Raw genomic sequence first — 12,316 nt, forward strand, 5'->3', positions numbered from 1 at the left:
CACCTGCAGCACCTGCGTGCAAAGGCAACTCTCTTTCTCTCTGTGGAGAAATCACTGCCTGGTGAAGCTGCTTCCTCTGTCAGCAGGAGGTCGCAGCCTACGTAAATACTCTGGGTACTTCCCTCATCATACACCACCGTGTCAATGGAGCCAGACGCGCATGCTCCGTGCGCACAGTCCGCTTCACCTGAGACCTGTTGCTCAGCTGCGCACGTTACTGTGAGGACGCCTCGTGTAGATTTAAGTGATGCCTCTCTTCATCCTTCATCGTTATGGACATGAGTGATGCGCCACAGACCTGCCATGTTATAACCAAGCCGGATGAAAAAAGGAAAACAAAAGGGTGGACACCCCAAGTCAGTGGGTCCTTTATCTCAGTCGGCTCAACCAACGAGAGAAGTTCACTCACTTGTAAGTCATTTTTATGCTCTGTCTTTCAGTCATTGGTTTAATTAGTAAGGGTCCTGCAGTTGATCTATGTAAGAACCACTGTCAGTAGACTCCATAGCAAATTGTTACAACTTCATGCTGTAAGGCCTATCGAGCAAATGTATGTTAGACACAGGGAAGACTATTTTTCTGCTCTGACAGTCCATATTTATTCACGCAGTGGATTTAGGTCATTTAAAAACATTCAAAGGTCTGCAGTCTTTTTTCCCAATCTTTAAAGAGCGAAGGAAAGAGGGAGTTAATCCACTTCGCTGGCTATTACATGTTCCACACAGTGTCTACAGGGGCTGGGTGCCTGGTGGCAAGTAGGTACAGGATGATACTCTGAGTGTGTAGACAAGAACAGATAATAACCCTCACTGGACCATCACCAAGGAGACAGAAACTCCAGAGGGTTGACTGCAGTGTTTGCTATAAAAAAATCTCTTAGATAGACCCATGCCACTGCAGTGGTCTGTATTCAGAAAGACAGGAGTGCAATTGAAATGTTTTCTCCATTATGAGTTTTAAAAAATCTTCTCCTTATGTGCTATTTGTTGCCTGTGTGCAGGTGTGTGTCTGATTTGATCACTGCAGGCAATGGGCAAATGCTGCAAATGCAACAGGAGACTGCTGTGCATGTGCCTGCTGCCTTGCATGATGACCGGCCACCTTCTGATTTATATCATGGTGTCCATATTCGTCACCATCTCCTACACTCCTCCAAAAATAACTATCCACTATATTGCCCCAGGGTTTTCTGCTAACTCTTCTGCTTTGGCCTCTCACCCGATTGGCCCTTTCTGGAACCTTCGTCTGGAGGACGGTGCACTGTGGAACCAGTTGCAGCACGTTTGGGATCGTCAGCACAATCCGATACTGCGAGGAAACACAACTGGGGTGATAAGGAAGCCAAGAGCTAAGCTTTTGACAGAAATCGAGGATGAATGCCTTTCTGACTGCAGGTCACACAAGTGTTCGGTCCCTCGTATGCATGACCTAAACAGCCTGCCAGAACAAATGAGGGCATTCATCAGGTCAATGCACTGCAGGGAGTATCCACTCCTTATCAATCAGCCTGGTATGTGTAGGAGGAACAACGGTAGCTTTGGTCTGGAAGCTCCCATGCTCCTCATGGCTATTAAATCTCAAGTGGGGAACTTTGAAAACAGGCAGGCCATCCGTGAAACGTGGGGACGCAGTGGTCTGGTGAAGGGGGAATCAAATAGGAAAGGCGAATTAGTGTACACAGTGTTTCTACTTGGAAGGCAGGACTCAAGTACAGGTCCTCATCCAGACCTCAAAAACCTCCTGGATCTCGAGAACCAGAAATATGGGGATATCCTACAGTGGGATTTTAGAGACACTTTCTTTAACCTGACCCTAAAGGACTTGCTGTTCTGGCACTGGCTCCAGCAATACTGCCCCACTGCCATCTTTGTGTTCAAAGGCGATGATGATGTCTTTGTTCGAACAGGTGCCCTCCTGGATTACCTGCACAAGCAGTGGGATGAGCACAACCTGTGGAGAGCCTATACAAATGAAACTGGCATGGATTTGTTTGTGGGGGATGTAATCAATAACGCAATGCCAAACCGTGAACCATCCACCAAATACTACATACCAGAACGTTTCTACAAAGGCATATACCCGCCCTACGCAGGTGGAGGAGGGGTGGTGTATTCTGGCTCACTTGCATTACGACTGAAAGAGGTGTCTGAGAGGGTGCGCCTTTTCCCAATAGACGATGTGTATCTGGGCATGTGCCTGCACAAACTTGGGCTCTCTCCACACCATCACCCGGGTTTTTTAACATTTGATCTCCCAGAGACAGACAAGGGCAATCCTTGTGCTTACAGATCTGTTCTGCTGGTTCACAGACGGAGTCCCAAGGAGATGCTGATGCTGTGGAGGCAGCTCCAGAATCTGCCCGGTCAGTGCTGAGGCTCATTTGCATGCCAAATAGGAATCATTGAGTACAGGATGAATGCTGCCGCCACACTCGGTTGAAAAACCTCCACACTGTGACTGCGTCTTCTTGTCAAGCAGGCCCTATGAAAGTCGCAAGAAATGTACCTTTCCTCCAAAGATTTCCGTAACACTGGGGAGGAGACTGATCTACCTCAAAGGGTACTTTTATTTAGAGGGCATTACACAATTTTTCTTTTTTTTTAAATCAATACTGATATGTATTTGTACTATTTCAGTTTAAAAGTTTTATTTTACTACCATATAAAGAAAATATAAATATAATACCTTACATATTGCTTCATAATGTTTGAAGAGAATACTGTAGATATCTTCGTTATATGTTACTGGTGAACATATAACGAAGATATCAAAGAAAACATAATTAATTTATGTTTTCTCATGTTTTACTCATTTTCTTTAAGTCAGCAGTTCCAACCAAGAGTAAATTTCAAAAAAGTCTCACATCTGCTTTGATCCTGATCAAATTGATAGTTTTTATGTGCGGTAAATTTGGTAATAACTTTTAGCAGTGCCTGACTCTGACAGTGGTTTTCCTTAGCAGGAAAGGTGCAATGTTTATAAGAATTGTTTAGTTTGATTTCAGAATGTTCTTGTACTGACAAAAAAAAAAAGTTAATGCAGTTTTTTTTTTTCTCCTGCACAGATGCAGATTAAAAGAGGGGCCTTTAGATATTACAAATTGTTTTTCACTAATGGTTACTGAAGACAAACGTTCACAAAGATTTACTTTTTTTAATGTTATGCAGTTGATTTGTTATTGAATGATTTTGTCTTCAAATTGGCAGGAGTGGGGTATTACTGAACATGCACCAACGTGAATATTATTTGTTGCTGTTATTTGTTGCTGTCCTCAAGGATTGATATAAAAACCTGTGATCTTCTTGGGTAAATACATTTTTCTGTCTAAGAACATACTTTTATTCAATATCACTTATTCATGGTGTTATGATTAAATTTGATTTTAATAGCAACAAGACTTAAAAATAGGATGATCCACTAACCATAATATCTCTTTAAAAAGGCAGATATGGAGTCAAAATGAAGGGGAAGCATTATGCAGCTAATAAATCGGCAGCCTTGCAAGCACAGCAGAGTGATCAAATTTAAGTGAATATTTACTCAGAGCATTTACAGTCTGACCTTTGGAGAGTTCATGGGGTCAGTCATGTAGATTGTCTGGCTAAGGGCAAAATACAATACTTACTGTTTTTTTTTTTATGTCTGGAATGTATGATAAATATACCAAGTTTTGCTTTGTTTATAGTCATACAACTAGAATTCCCCCTCATAAAATTCCATTCAAACATTGCACAGGCCCCTTGGTATTCTGTAGAAATAGTCATAACCCAAAACATATTGCAAAGCTCAAACATCCCATCTTCCGTATTTGTTTAAAAACCCACATGCAAATCAGAACATCGCTGCTGTGACCAAGACTGAAGTGCAATATCGAACACTCTGTCCAATAACTTTTTTAAATGCATACGCACACGACTGTGGGCTGCGTTTGTGTATTGTACAACGATGCAGCAAAGTTACATTAAAACGGAGGAAGAAACATCTTCCTGGAAGATGAAGAGGAAGAGATGGGAAATGAAATCCCGGGAGATGAATCTTCTCCAGATAGACTGAAAGTTGTCACAGAAAAACGCCCAACAAAAAGAGAGGACAGATGAGAGACTGAGTGTCACTGTGTCCACACTGAGCAATTTTAAAACGGGTAAATTATAAACTGAATATTAATTCTTGAATTACAAGGGTGATATATACAGTACCTAGAAAAGTGTGTGCTTCTATCCTCTCCTCTTCTCTTTATTATATTAAAATCTCGTCTTCTCTGGTCTCCATCATTGATTTTGGTACTAATAGGCAGACAGTGGCTTCAGAGTAATGTGATTGCAGAAGAGGCAAAGTCTATCTAAGGACAACAGGACAAAGATTACTGAGCTGCTGAACACTAATGAGGTGGAGTGAAGAGATGGGGGCAAGGTGAATTGATTTTTAATGTAGTTATAATTAAATTTACCTGCAAACTACATGCGAAAACTGCTCTAAACAGGCTTAAAAACAACCACTACTACCTCTACTAGTACTGCTACTAGTAGTAGAGACTACAAATGATCTTTTATGGCTTTAACTACAAGTTTTTCCATCCAATTGTATCTAGCATGGCTAGCTACCCTCTTAGGTAAGTGAGACTATATGATTATTGCACTTTGGTTGAAGTTACTCATTAATATAATGATACGGGTTTCAGTGACATCTAGTGTTGAAGTGCTGAAAATGCAGGAGGTTTCCTGAAAACACGGGAACGGTCCAGTAAAGGCAGGAGTCGTGAGTAACAGCTCCACCCAGTGGAGGGCTGTGGTGACGACAGGAAAGTTCCCGAAGACTCTGGACCTCCTCCAGTTAGAATATAAGAGCTGGGACAGTCCCACTGCTGAGACAGAAAGCAACAGCAGCAACACAGAAGAGAACTGACGCCTCAACAGCGTTTCATCTCACAACCAGAGGACCCAACACTAAACACACACTGAAGATGCTGTGCTCTCATGGATTCCAGTCCGGCCTCAGGCCATTCACGGACTGCTACTGGCCCGTACGCAGTCTGTGGCCAGAGGTCAAACCTCTGCTCCACCGGCAGCATCTGCTGCAGAGGCACCTACAGGAGCTGCGCAGCGGTCTGGAGCTGATGGACAAACTTCAACACGAGATCCTGGAGGAGACGGAGCCTTTCCAAACCGGTGTGGCCGCGCAGCCAGTCTCCTGCCAGCTGGAGAAAGAGGGAGAGCACTTTGGACTGACCCTGGACGCTCAAGGATTTTCCCCAGAGGAGCTGTCTGTCAGGCAGGTGGGCAGGAAGCTGAGAGTCAGCGGGAAGACAGAGAAGAAGCAGGAGGACGGGAAAGGCTCCTACTCTTACAGACTCCAGGAGTTCAGACGGGAGTTGGATCTGCCCCAAGGGCTGAACCCTGAAGCCGTCACCTGCTGCCTGGCTCCGGACGGGAAGCTCCACATCCAGGCAGCCAGAGCTCCGTGTGCGGAGGAGGCTGAGAGAGAGCTGACTATCAAGAGGAGCTTGGAGGAGAAAACACAGCAGAGTGTGTGTTCACACACAGAGACAGACAACAACACACAGGACAAACCTGGACACATGGACTGAACTATGTGTTGTCCCAATGTACAGGAATTTTTTTTTGACACAAATGTTAAATGATAATTGTGTTTTCTTTTTATAGTTCAAGTGTAATCAATAAATGTATTGATATTTAAAATATTTTTTTTTAAATTTTATTACTATTATTCAGTTTTTCTATTAGAACTTAAAAGTGTAGAAATGACACTTTTTGACCTGTGAATAGTTTGAACTGGAATAAATTGTGAATTGAAATAAGTTTTTTAGGACTGGACAATTATTCTATAACTTTGATCTACTTACTTTCATGACTGTTGGGATGTAATGTTACGTTTACTGGATACGTTACTCTGTCTTTCCTGTTTTACTCTTCATGCTTGAGATAATGGGTCATGTTTTGAATTCCAACACACTGGCTTCACCGTAGACGGTGTGCTCTGTAAGTTACCGCTGTTGGATGTGGCTTTGACGTCAGTTAAAATGTGGCCCGATCATTTTCTCTTCCCAGTCAGATGAAGGTTACATGTGACTCATCATTTTTAATCTGTTGTCACAGCAAAAAACAGGAATTTGAGCAGAGGCCAATTATGCATGATTAAGAAAGATTTAACAAACAATAATTCTAAAAATGCTTCTCGCTCAGTGTCAGCTGGGTTTGGCTTCACCCCCCCAAAAAGATAAGTGGTATAGCTAATGGATAGATGGATAATTTTAAAAATAGTTTTACAAGTCAAGATTGCATGGGTTTCATCATAACTGATTGTAAAATGGTAAAATCACTTCTGTTATTTTTCATAGTGATATCACCTGCGTAAAGATTTGCTGACTGTCTGTATTCAGCAGCTATAATGTTTACATCAGTTTCTATAAGGAATGAAAACTCTTGAGCAGTCAAAAAGAATCTGGTAAAATAAGCATTCATGAGTAACAGCATGATCCACTGAAGAGCTGTGGTCAACTCTCAGAGTCAGTACAGATGCCTATGGTACATATGGCACAATTTTTTCATCATCATAAATCAATATTATGCATGTGAGATAATTAATGTACGTACTGTACAAAGTACAATATCCATATTATCATTATTGTTTCTCAAACTGGGATATGAGATATTTTTGCAAAGAAAAGAATTAAAATTTAAAAAGGTAAGAGAAAATCGCAATTTCAATTTAAATACGTCTTTATTATTTGCAGTTATTAACATACCAGAGCAGATACCATCATCATCATCATCATTTAACACTAATATTAAAAAAAAATTCCTGTACATTGGGACAACACATAGTTCAGTCCATGTGTCCAGGTTTGTCCTGTGTGTTGTTGTCTGTCTCTGTGTGTGAACACACACTCTGCTGTGTTTTCTCCTCCAAGCTCCTCTTGATAGTCAGCTCTCTCTCAGCCTCCTCCGCACACGGAGCTCTGGCTGCCTGGATGTGGAGCTTCCCGTCCGGAGCCAGGCAGCAGGTGACGGCTTCAGGGTTCAGCCCTTGGGGCAGATCCAACTCCCGTCTGAACTCCTGGAGTCTGTAAGAGTAGGAGCCTTTCCCGTCCTCCTGCTTCTTCTCTGTCTTCCCGCTGACTCTCAGCTTCCTGCCCACCTGCCTGACAGACAGCTCCTCTGGGGAAAATCCTTGAGCGTCCAGGGTCAGTCCAAAGTGCTCTCCCTCTTTCTCCAGCTGGCAGGAGACTGGCTGCGCGGCCACACCGGTTTGGAAAGGCTCCGTCTCCTCCAGGATCTCGTGTTGAAGTTTGTCCATCAGCTCCAGACCGCTGCGCAGCTCCTGTAGGTGCCTCTGCAGCAGATGCTGCCGGTGGAGCAGAGGTTTGACCTCTGGCCACAGACTGCGTACGGGCCAGTAGCAGTCCGTGAATGGCCTGAGGTTGGACTGGAATCCATGAGAGCACAGCATCTTCAGTGTGTGTTTAGTGTTGGGTCCTCTGGTTGTGAGATGAAACGCTGTTGAGGCGTCAGTTCTCTTCTGTGTTGCTGCTGTTGCTTTCTGTCTCAGCAGTGGGACTGTCCCAGCTCTTATATTCTAACTGGAGGAGGTCCAGAGTCTTCGGGAACTTTCCTGTCGTCACCACAGCCCTCCACTGGGTGGAGCTGTTACTCAAGACTCCTGACTTAACTGGATCGTTCCTGTTTTTCAGGAAGTTTCCTTTCAGGCGGATGAAGGCAGTAAACATAAGTTTACTGGTTTGAAATCAATGTGTGTGGTAAATTCTCAAAGGTGACTCTAGACAGCTATTAATTGTCATTTCAAATTAACTTCATGTTTACATTTGTACTACAATGGCTTGGAGGAATATTCTTCTACCAATTTTTATTGAAGCTCTTCTTTAAAGTTGTCTTCTTAAGTTATGCATGCGGCCATTGATTTCTCATGTCATCCGTAAGAGTGCAGAGTGAATGACATGCATTTCATTCTGTGTGGGAGAGAAAAAAACTTCATCACATTCAGACAAAGATTACACAGAGATTAAACATAAACTAGGTCTGGACTGGAGGGCTCACAATGGAGATATTCAAATGCACTTTAATTTTTTGGGGAGACCAATGTTGACTTTGTCCATTCTACGCTTTCAGTGTGATCTGCTCCCTATGATCCATCCTGTATAAGCAGGAGGGGTCAGCTTGTTAAAATAAAGCCAGCGTTGAAAACACGCAGTCTGGTCGGATAAAATGTAATGCAAACATTTAATCAATTTTTCAAATTGATAGATTCCCAATCAAGTTAGTGTACTTTTAGTTTACATTGAAGAGTTTTCTATCCTTCCTAAGTTTTGTGATAGTTTTGATCAATAACAATGTACTGTTTAGATATGTGTGTAGGTTTGATCAGTTCTACAAACAGCAGTGATGCAGACATGATCCATCCTCTAAACATCCAAGCAGAATAACATCTGTAGCTAATAAGATATATTTCATTGATTACAGCCATAAGACAACAATCATGCCAGAGAAAGCGTAAAACTGGAATTTGTTTATGGAATTTGAAGTAGACTTTCCATTGAAACCCTTTCTATGTTGCAACTCTGTCTTTTTTTTATTTTATTTTTTTTTTTACGTATTTTACAATTTTTTTGTTGAATACTTTACTAATATTTTCCAGATAGGTTACTTATTTTCGTTGGATATTTTACCAATATGTTCCAGATACTTCACCAGTATTTTTTCAGATACTTTACTAATTTTTGTTGGATATTTACAGGTGCTTGGGGGAAATTTCACTAATGTTATGTATGTTTTACTGAGATTTTTTTTTCACATATTTTATACATTTTTGTCAGCTATATCAACTATATGTTTTGGACATTTTACTAATGGGAAGTGTTTCTCCTGTCCTTTCATGTTCATTTGCTTTTTTGTAAAAGTTACCTGCACATATTTGTGGCAAAAGAAAATGATAAAAACACCAAAGAAACTAATAATTATGTTGTAATACATTTATTTAATCATGTTCAGGTCTACAAACACACATACAAAAGAATATATGATCATCATTCATCCATATAATTGACTTCTCACTGAAACAACAACACATAGTTCAGTCCATGTGTCCAGGTTTGTCCTGTGTGTTGTTGTCTGTCTCTGTGTGTGAACACACACTCTGCTGTGTTTTCTCCTCCAAGCTCCTCCTGATAGTCAGCTCTCTCTCAGCCTCCTCCGCACACGGAGCTCTGGCTGCCTGGATGTGGAGCTTCCCGTCCGGAGCCAGGCAGCAGGTGACGGCTTCAGGGTTCAGCCCTTGGGGCAGATCCAACTCCCGTCTGAACTCCTGGAGTCTGTAAGAGTAGGAGCCTTTCCCGTCCTCCTGCTTCTTCTCTGTCTTCCCGCTGACTCTCAGCTTCCTGCCCACCTGCCTGACAGACAGCTCCTCTGGGGAAAATCCTTGAGCGTCCAGGGTCAGTCCAAAGTGCTCTCCCTCTTTCTCCAGCTGGCAGGAGACTGGCTGCGCGGCCACACCGGTTTGGAAAGGCTCCGTCTCCTCCAGGATCTCGTGTTGAAGTTTGTCCATCAGCTCCAGACCGCTGCGCAGCTCCTGTAGGTGCCTCTGCAGTAGATGCTGCCGGTGGAGCAGAGGTTTGACCTCTGGCCACAGACTGCGTACGGGCCAGTAGCAGTCCGTGAATGGCCTGAGGCCGGACTGGAATCCATGAGAGCACAGCATCTTCAGTGTGTGTTTAGTGTTGGGTCCTCTGGTTGTGAGATGAAACGCTGTTGAGGCGTCAGTTCTCTTCTGTGTTGCTGCTGTTGCTTTCTGTCTCAGCAGTGGGACTGTCCCAGCTCTTATATTCTAACTGGAGGAGGTCCAGAGTCTTCGGGAACTTTCCTGTCGTCACCACAGCCCTCCACTGGGTGGAGCTGTTACTCAAGACTCCTCCTCAGGACATCGGTGGATCGTTCCTGTTTTTTCAGGAAGTTTGCTGTTTGAAATATTGTTATCATTAATACAAATCAAGATCTGACATGCAATAAAGAATCAGTCTTTAACGTTTGTATCAGTGTCACATAAAGCAGTTAAGAAACTACAGTTTTTGGAACATACACTGGTGTCGGCATCATGCGCTTTCTTTCCAGAGTGTCTTTGGGAACTTTTCCTCTAGATGATAATGATTATGAATAAAGATAATCTGCTCATATCATTTTTATAATCCACATATCATTGTCAGCACTCTCTTGTGTGTTTCTCTGCTTGTTTATTCTTTTTTTCTTTTTGGAAAAATGGTTACATTCAGTGGACTGAAGCAAACAAAGTACTCTTAAAATTGGTCTAAAATTTCAAAGATGCAACATAACAGGTTAGTCTTTGTGTCCCTTGACTAAAACACACAAGCAAATGGGAAATTTAAGAAATATGCGGCACAGTAAAACATATCAGTGAGTTATCTTTTAATAGAGACATGTTTTTTCCCTATCATAGCTGAATGTATTTTTTGAGTTATTACTCATCTCAGCCCGAGAATGTCCGACTGTCCTGAGCGTGGAGCTTTCAAAATTTCTCTGACCCTCCCCTGTAATACAGACATCTCTCCTGCAGGTGGCAGCCTTTCCTCCCACCCTTCCACTCACTTTTACCAGCCGAGTTCGGCTCCAAGCCCCCGGTGACTTCCCTGCTATCTCAGCACTGCGCCGCTAGTCGTCATCCTACTTCAACAAAAACCAAAAAACCAAAATGAACACACTAACACACACGAAAAAGCCTCACTGTTCACCGGTATTTTCAGTCAAGCAGAGCGTCTAATTAATGTGGTTACTGCTCATTTGTAATTAATTTACTTATTAATGCCACCCTCTGTCATTATATCATTATTCTTGTGACATATACTGATTTTAGTTTTGATCAAAGATGAACAACGCAACCAATATCGACGCTGCAACACATGACCACAACATAGGGATTGAAGGGTGTGCTGTCCGTGTCTGATCTCCCTCCAATGAAAAGAGATCATTAATGTGAATGACTTAATCTGGATGCACAGCTGTAAAATTAAGTTAAACAGAAATAAAATTGGGAAAATGGGGAAAAAAAAAGAAACAACACACTTAACAGATAAGTTATTCCCAATAAGTTCTTGGCTGGCCTTGTAGTATTCATTAGTAATAATGGGCCATCACTGTAGATATTATTTTATTCATCTGTTAATAATAGCTTAAACCTCTCATGCCAGGATTCTACTTATTTATCCAGACAGTGTAGAGCAAAGACTGATATGGAGGATTGTGCAGAGAAGTAGGACAAGAACAACACAGAAGGCAGGATTTAAACCCACAGTCTTCATTTCAACATATTCTAGCTCTCAAAACAAGAATGGATGATGAAACCTGGATTTGCAAACACAGTGCACTGCTGCTCGGGGATATTGTGTCAAGGCTGGTGTCAATATTTTTGACACAAAAAGAGAATGTATGAATTTTTTTGGGGAGGGGAGAGATCTTTTTTTTTTTTTTTGTTCACCTTTGGATGAACTCCCCAAAGTGAAGGCACGATAGAAGTACGGAGGAGGAGGAGAACAAAAGGTAACGAAAATAGAGGAAGGATGAGGAGGAGGAGGACAAGGAGGAGAAAGCAAGGCTCAGCTCCATGTAAGTCATCTTCATTGTTCGCCTGATGCTGCTTTTATGCACCAACATACACATTCATTGAAGCTGTCGGCACAGCATCAAACACACATGCACACGCGCGCACACACGCACGCAAAGAGAATTTTGGCCACAAACTTGCACTTCCTTGTTCCTGTCTTAGTTTGTCCCTCGTGGAGATGGTTTTTAATGCGCCATAATCCCCCTCTTTCCCCAGAACACATAAAAGAGATATCTTTCTATCTGTGTAAGTGGTTCTGACGGCCACCAGCTCATCACAAACACACACGCACACATAGACACACATATGTAGAGCCGCCAGCTCATCAGCATGCAGTTATTCCTTTGGCACTGGATCGCAGGTTGTTAATTGGCTGCCTAGCAGAATGTGTGTGTTTTCTGTGCGTGTGTGTGTATGTGTGTGTGTGTGTGTGTGTGCGTGCGTGCGCGCGCTTGTGTCTGTACTGCAGAGCTGGGGTTGCTTAGGCATTCCCGTCACGTCTCTGAGCCTCGATTAAGACGTTGCTCCAGTTTTGAACAGACAGACACGTGGGGAGGAAGGGAGGAGGGGAAGAGAGTTGGGTGGGTGTGAGGAGGGGGGTTACAGCAGGGGGGGAGAAAGATGAGGGAACGCAAGAGGAGTGGGAAAAGAGAACGAGAGGTGATGAGGCGGG

The 12,316-nt window shown here is 42.7% G+C and overlaps 3 protein-coding genes across 10 annotated transcripts; 1 reads left to right on the plus strand and 2 right to left on the minus strand.

The window, feature by feature from the left end:
- The first annotated feature begins 118 nt into the window (after positions 1-118).
- On the plus strand, positions 119-5,883 carry LOC120806532 (heat shock protein 30). Of its 8 annotated transcripts, none has more exons than XM_040157811.1 (4): positions 301-411; positions 1,001-2,362; positions 2,479-2,559; positions 4,679-4,933. In XM_040157811.1, the coding sequence occupies exons 2-3, from the start codon at positions 1,030-1,032 to the stop codon at positions 2,526-2,528; spliced, it is 1,383 nt and encodes a 460-aa protein (XP_040013745.1). In that variant the 5' UTR covers positions 301-411; positions 1,001-1,029; the 3' UTR covers positions 2,529-2,559; positions 4,679-4,933. The 8 variants fall into 8 exon arrangements, 6 of the variants coding, with proteins under 6 accessions (XP_040013746.1, XP_040013748.1, XP_040013745.1 ...); XM_040157810.1 differs by lacking the exon at positions 4,679-4,933 and adding an exon at positions 3,065-3,648; XM_040157812.1 differs by lacking the exon at positions 4,679-4,933 and having other exon boundaries at positions 119-411; positions 1,184-2,362; positions 2,479-2,800.
- On the minus strand, positions 5,753-7,467 carry LOC120806533 (heat shock protein 30-like). Its single transcript, XM_040157815.1, has one exon. It carries the CDS (start codon positions 7,465-7,467, stop codon positions 6,844-6,846), a length of 624 nt encoding a protein of 207 aa, XP_040013749.1. The 3' UTR covers positions 5,753-6,843.
- A 1,561-nt stretch (positions 7,468-9,028) lies between these two features.
- On the minus strand, positions 9,029-9,924 carry LOC120806493 (heat shock protein 30-like). Its single transcript, XM_040157720.1, has one exon. It carries the CDS (start codon positions 9,727-9,729, stop codon positions 9,106-9,108), a length of 624 nt encoding a protein of 207 aa, XP_040013654.1. The 5' UTR covers positions 9,730-9,924; the 3' UTR covers positions 9,029-9,105.
- Between the last annotated feature and the right edge of the window lie 2,392 nt (positions 9,925-12,316).

This window comes from Xiphias gladius, chromosome 20 (genome assembly GCF_016859285.1).
Source record: "Xiphias gladius isolate SHS-SW01 ecotype Sanya breed wild chromosome 20, ASM1685928v1, whole genome shotgun sequence".
NCBI lineage: Eukaryota > Metazoa > Chordata > Actinopteri > Istiophoriformes > Xiphiidae > Xiphias > Xiphias gladius.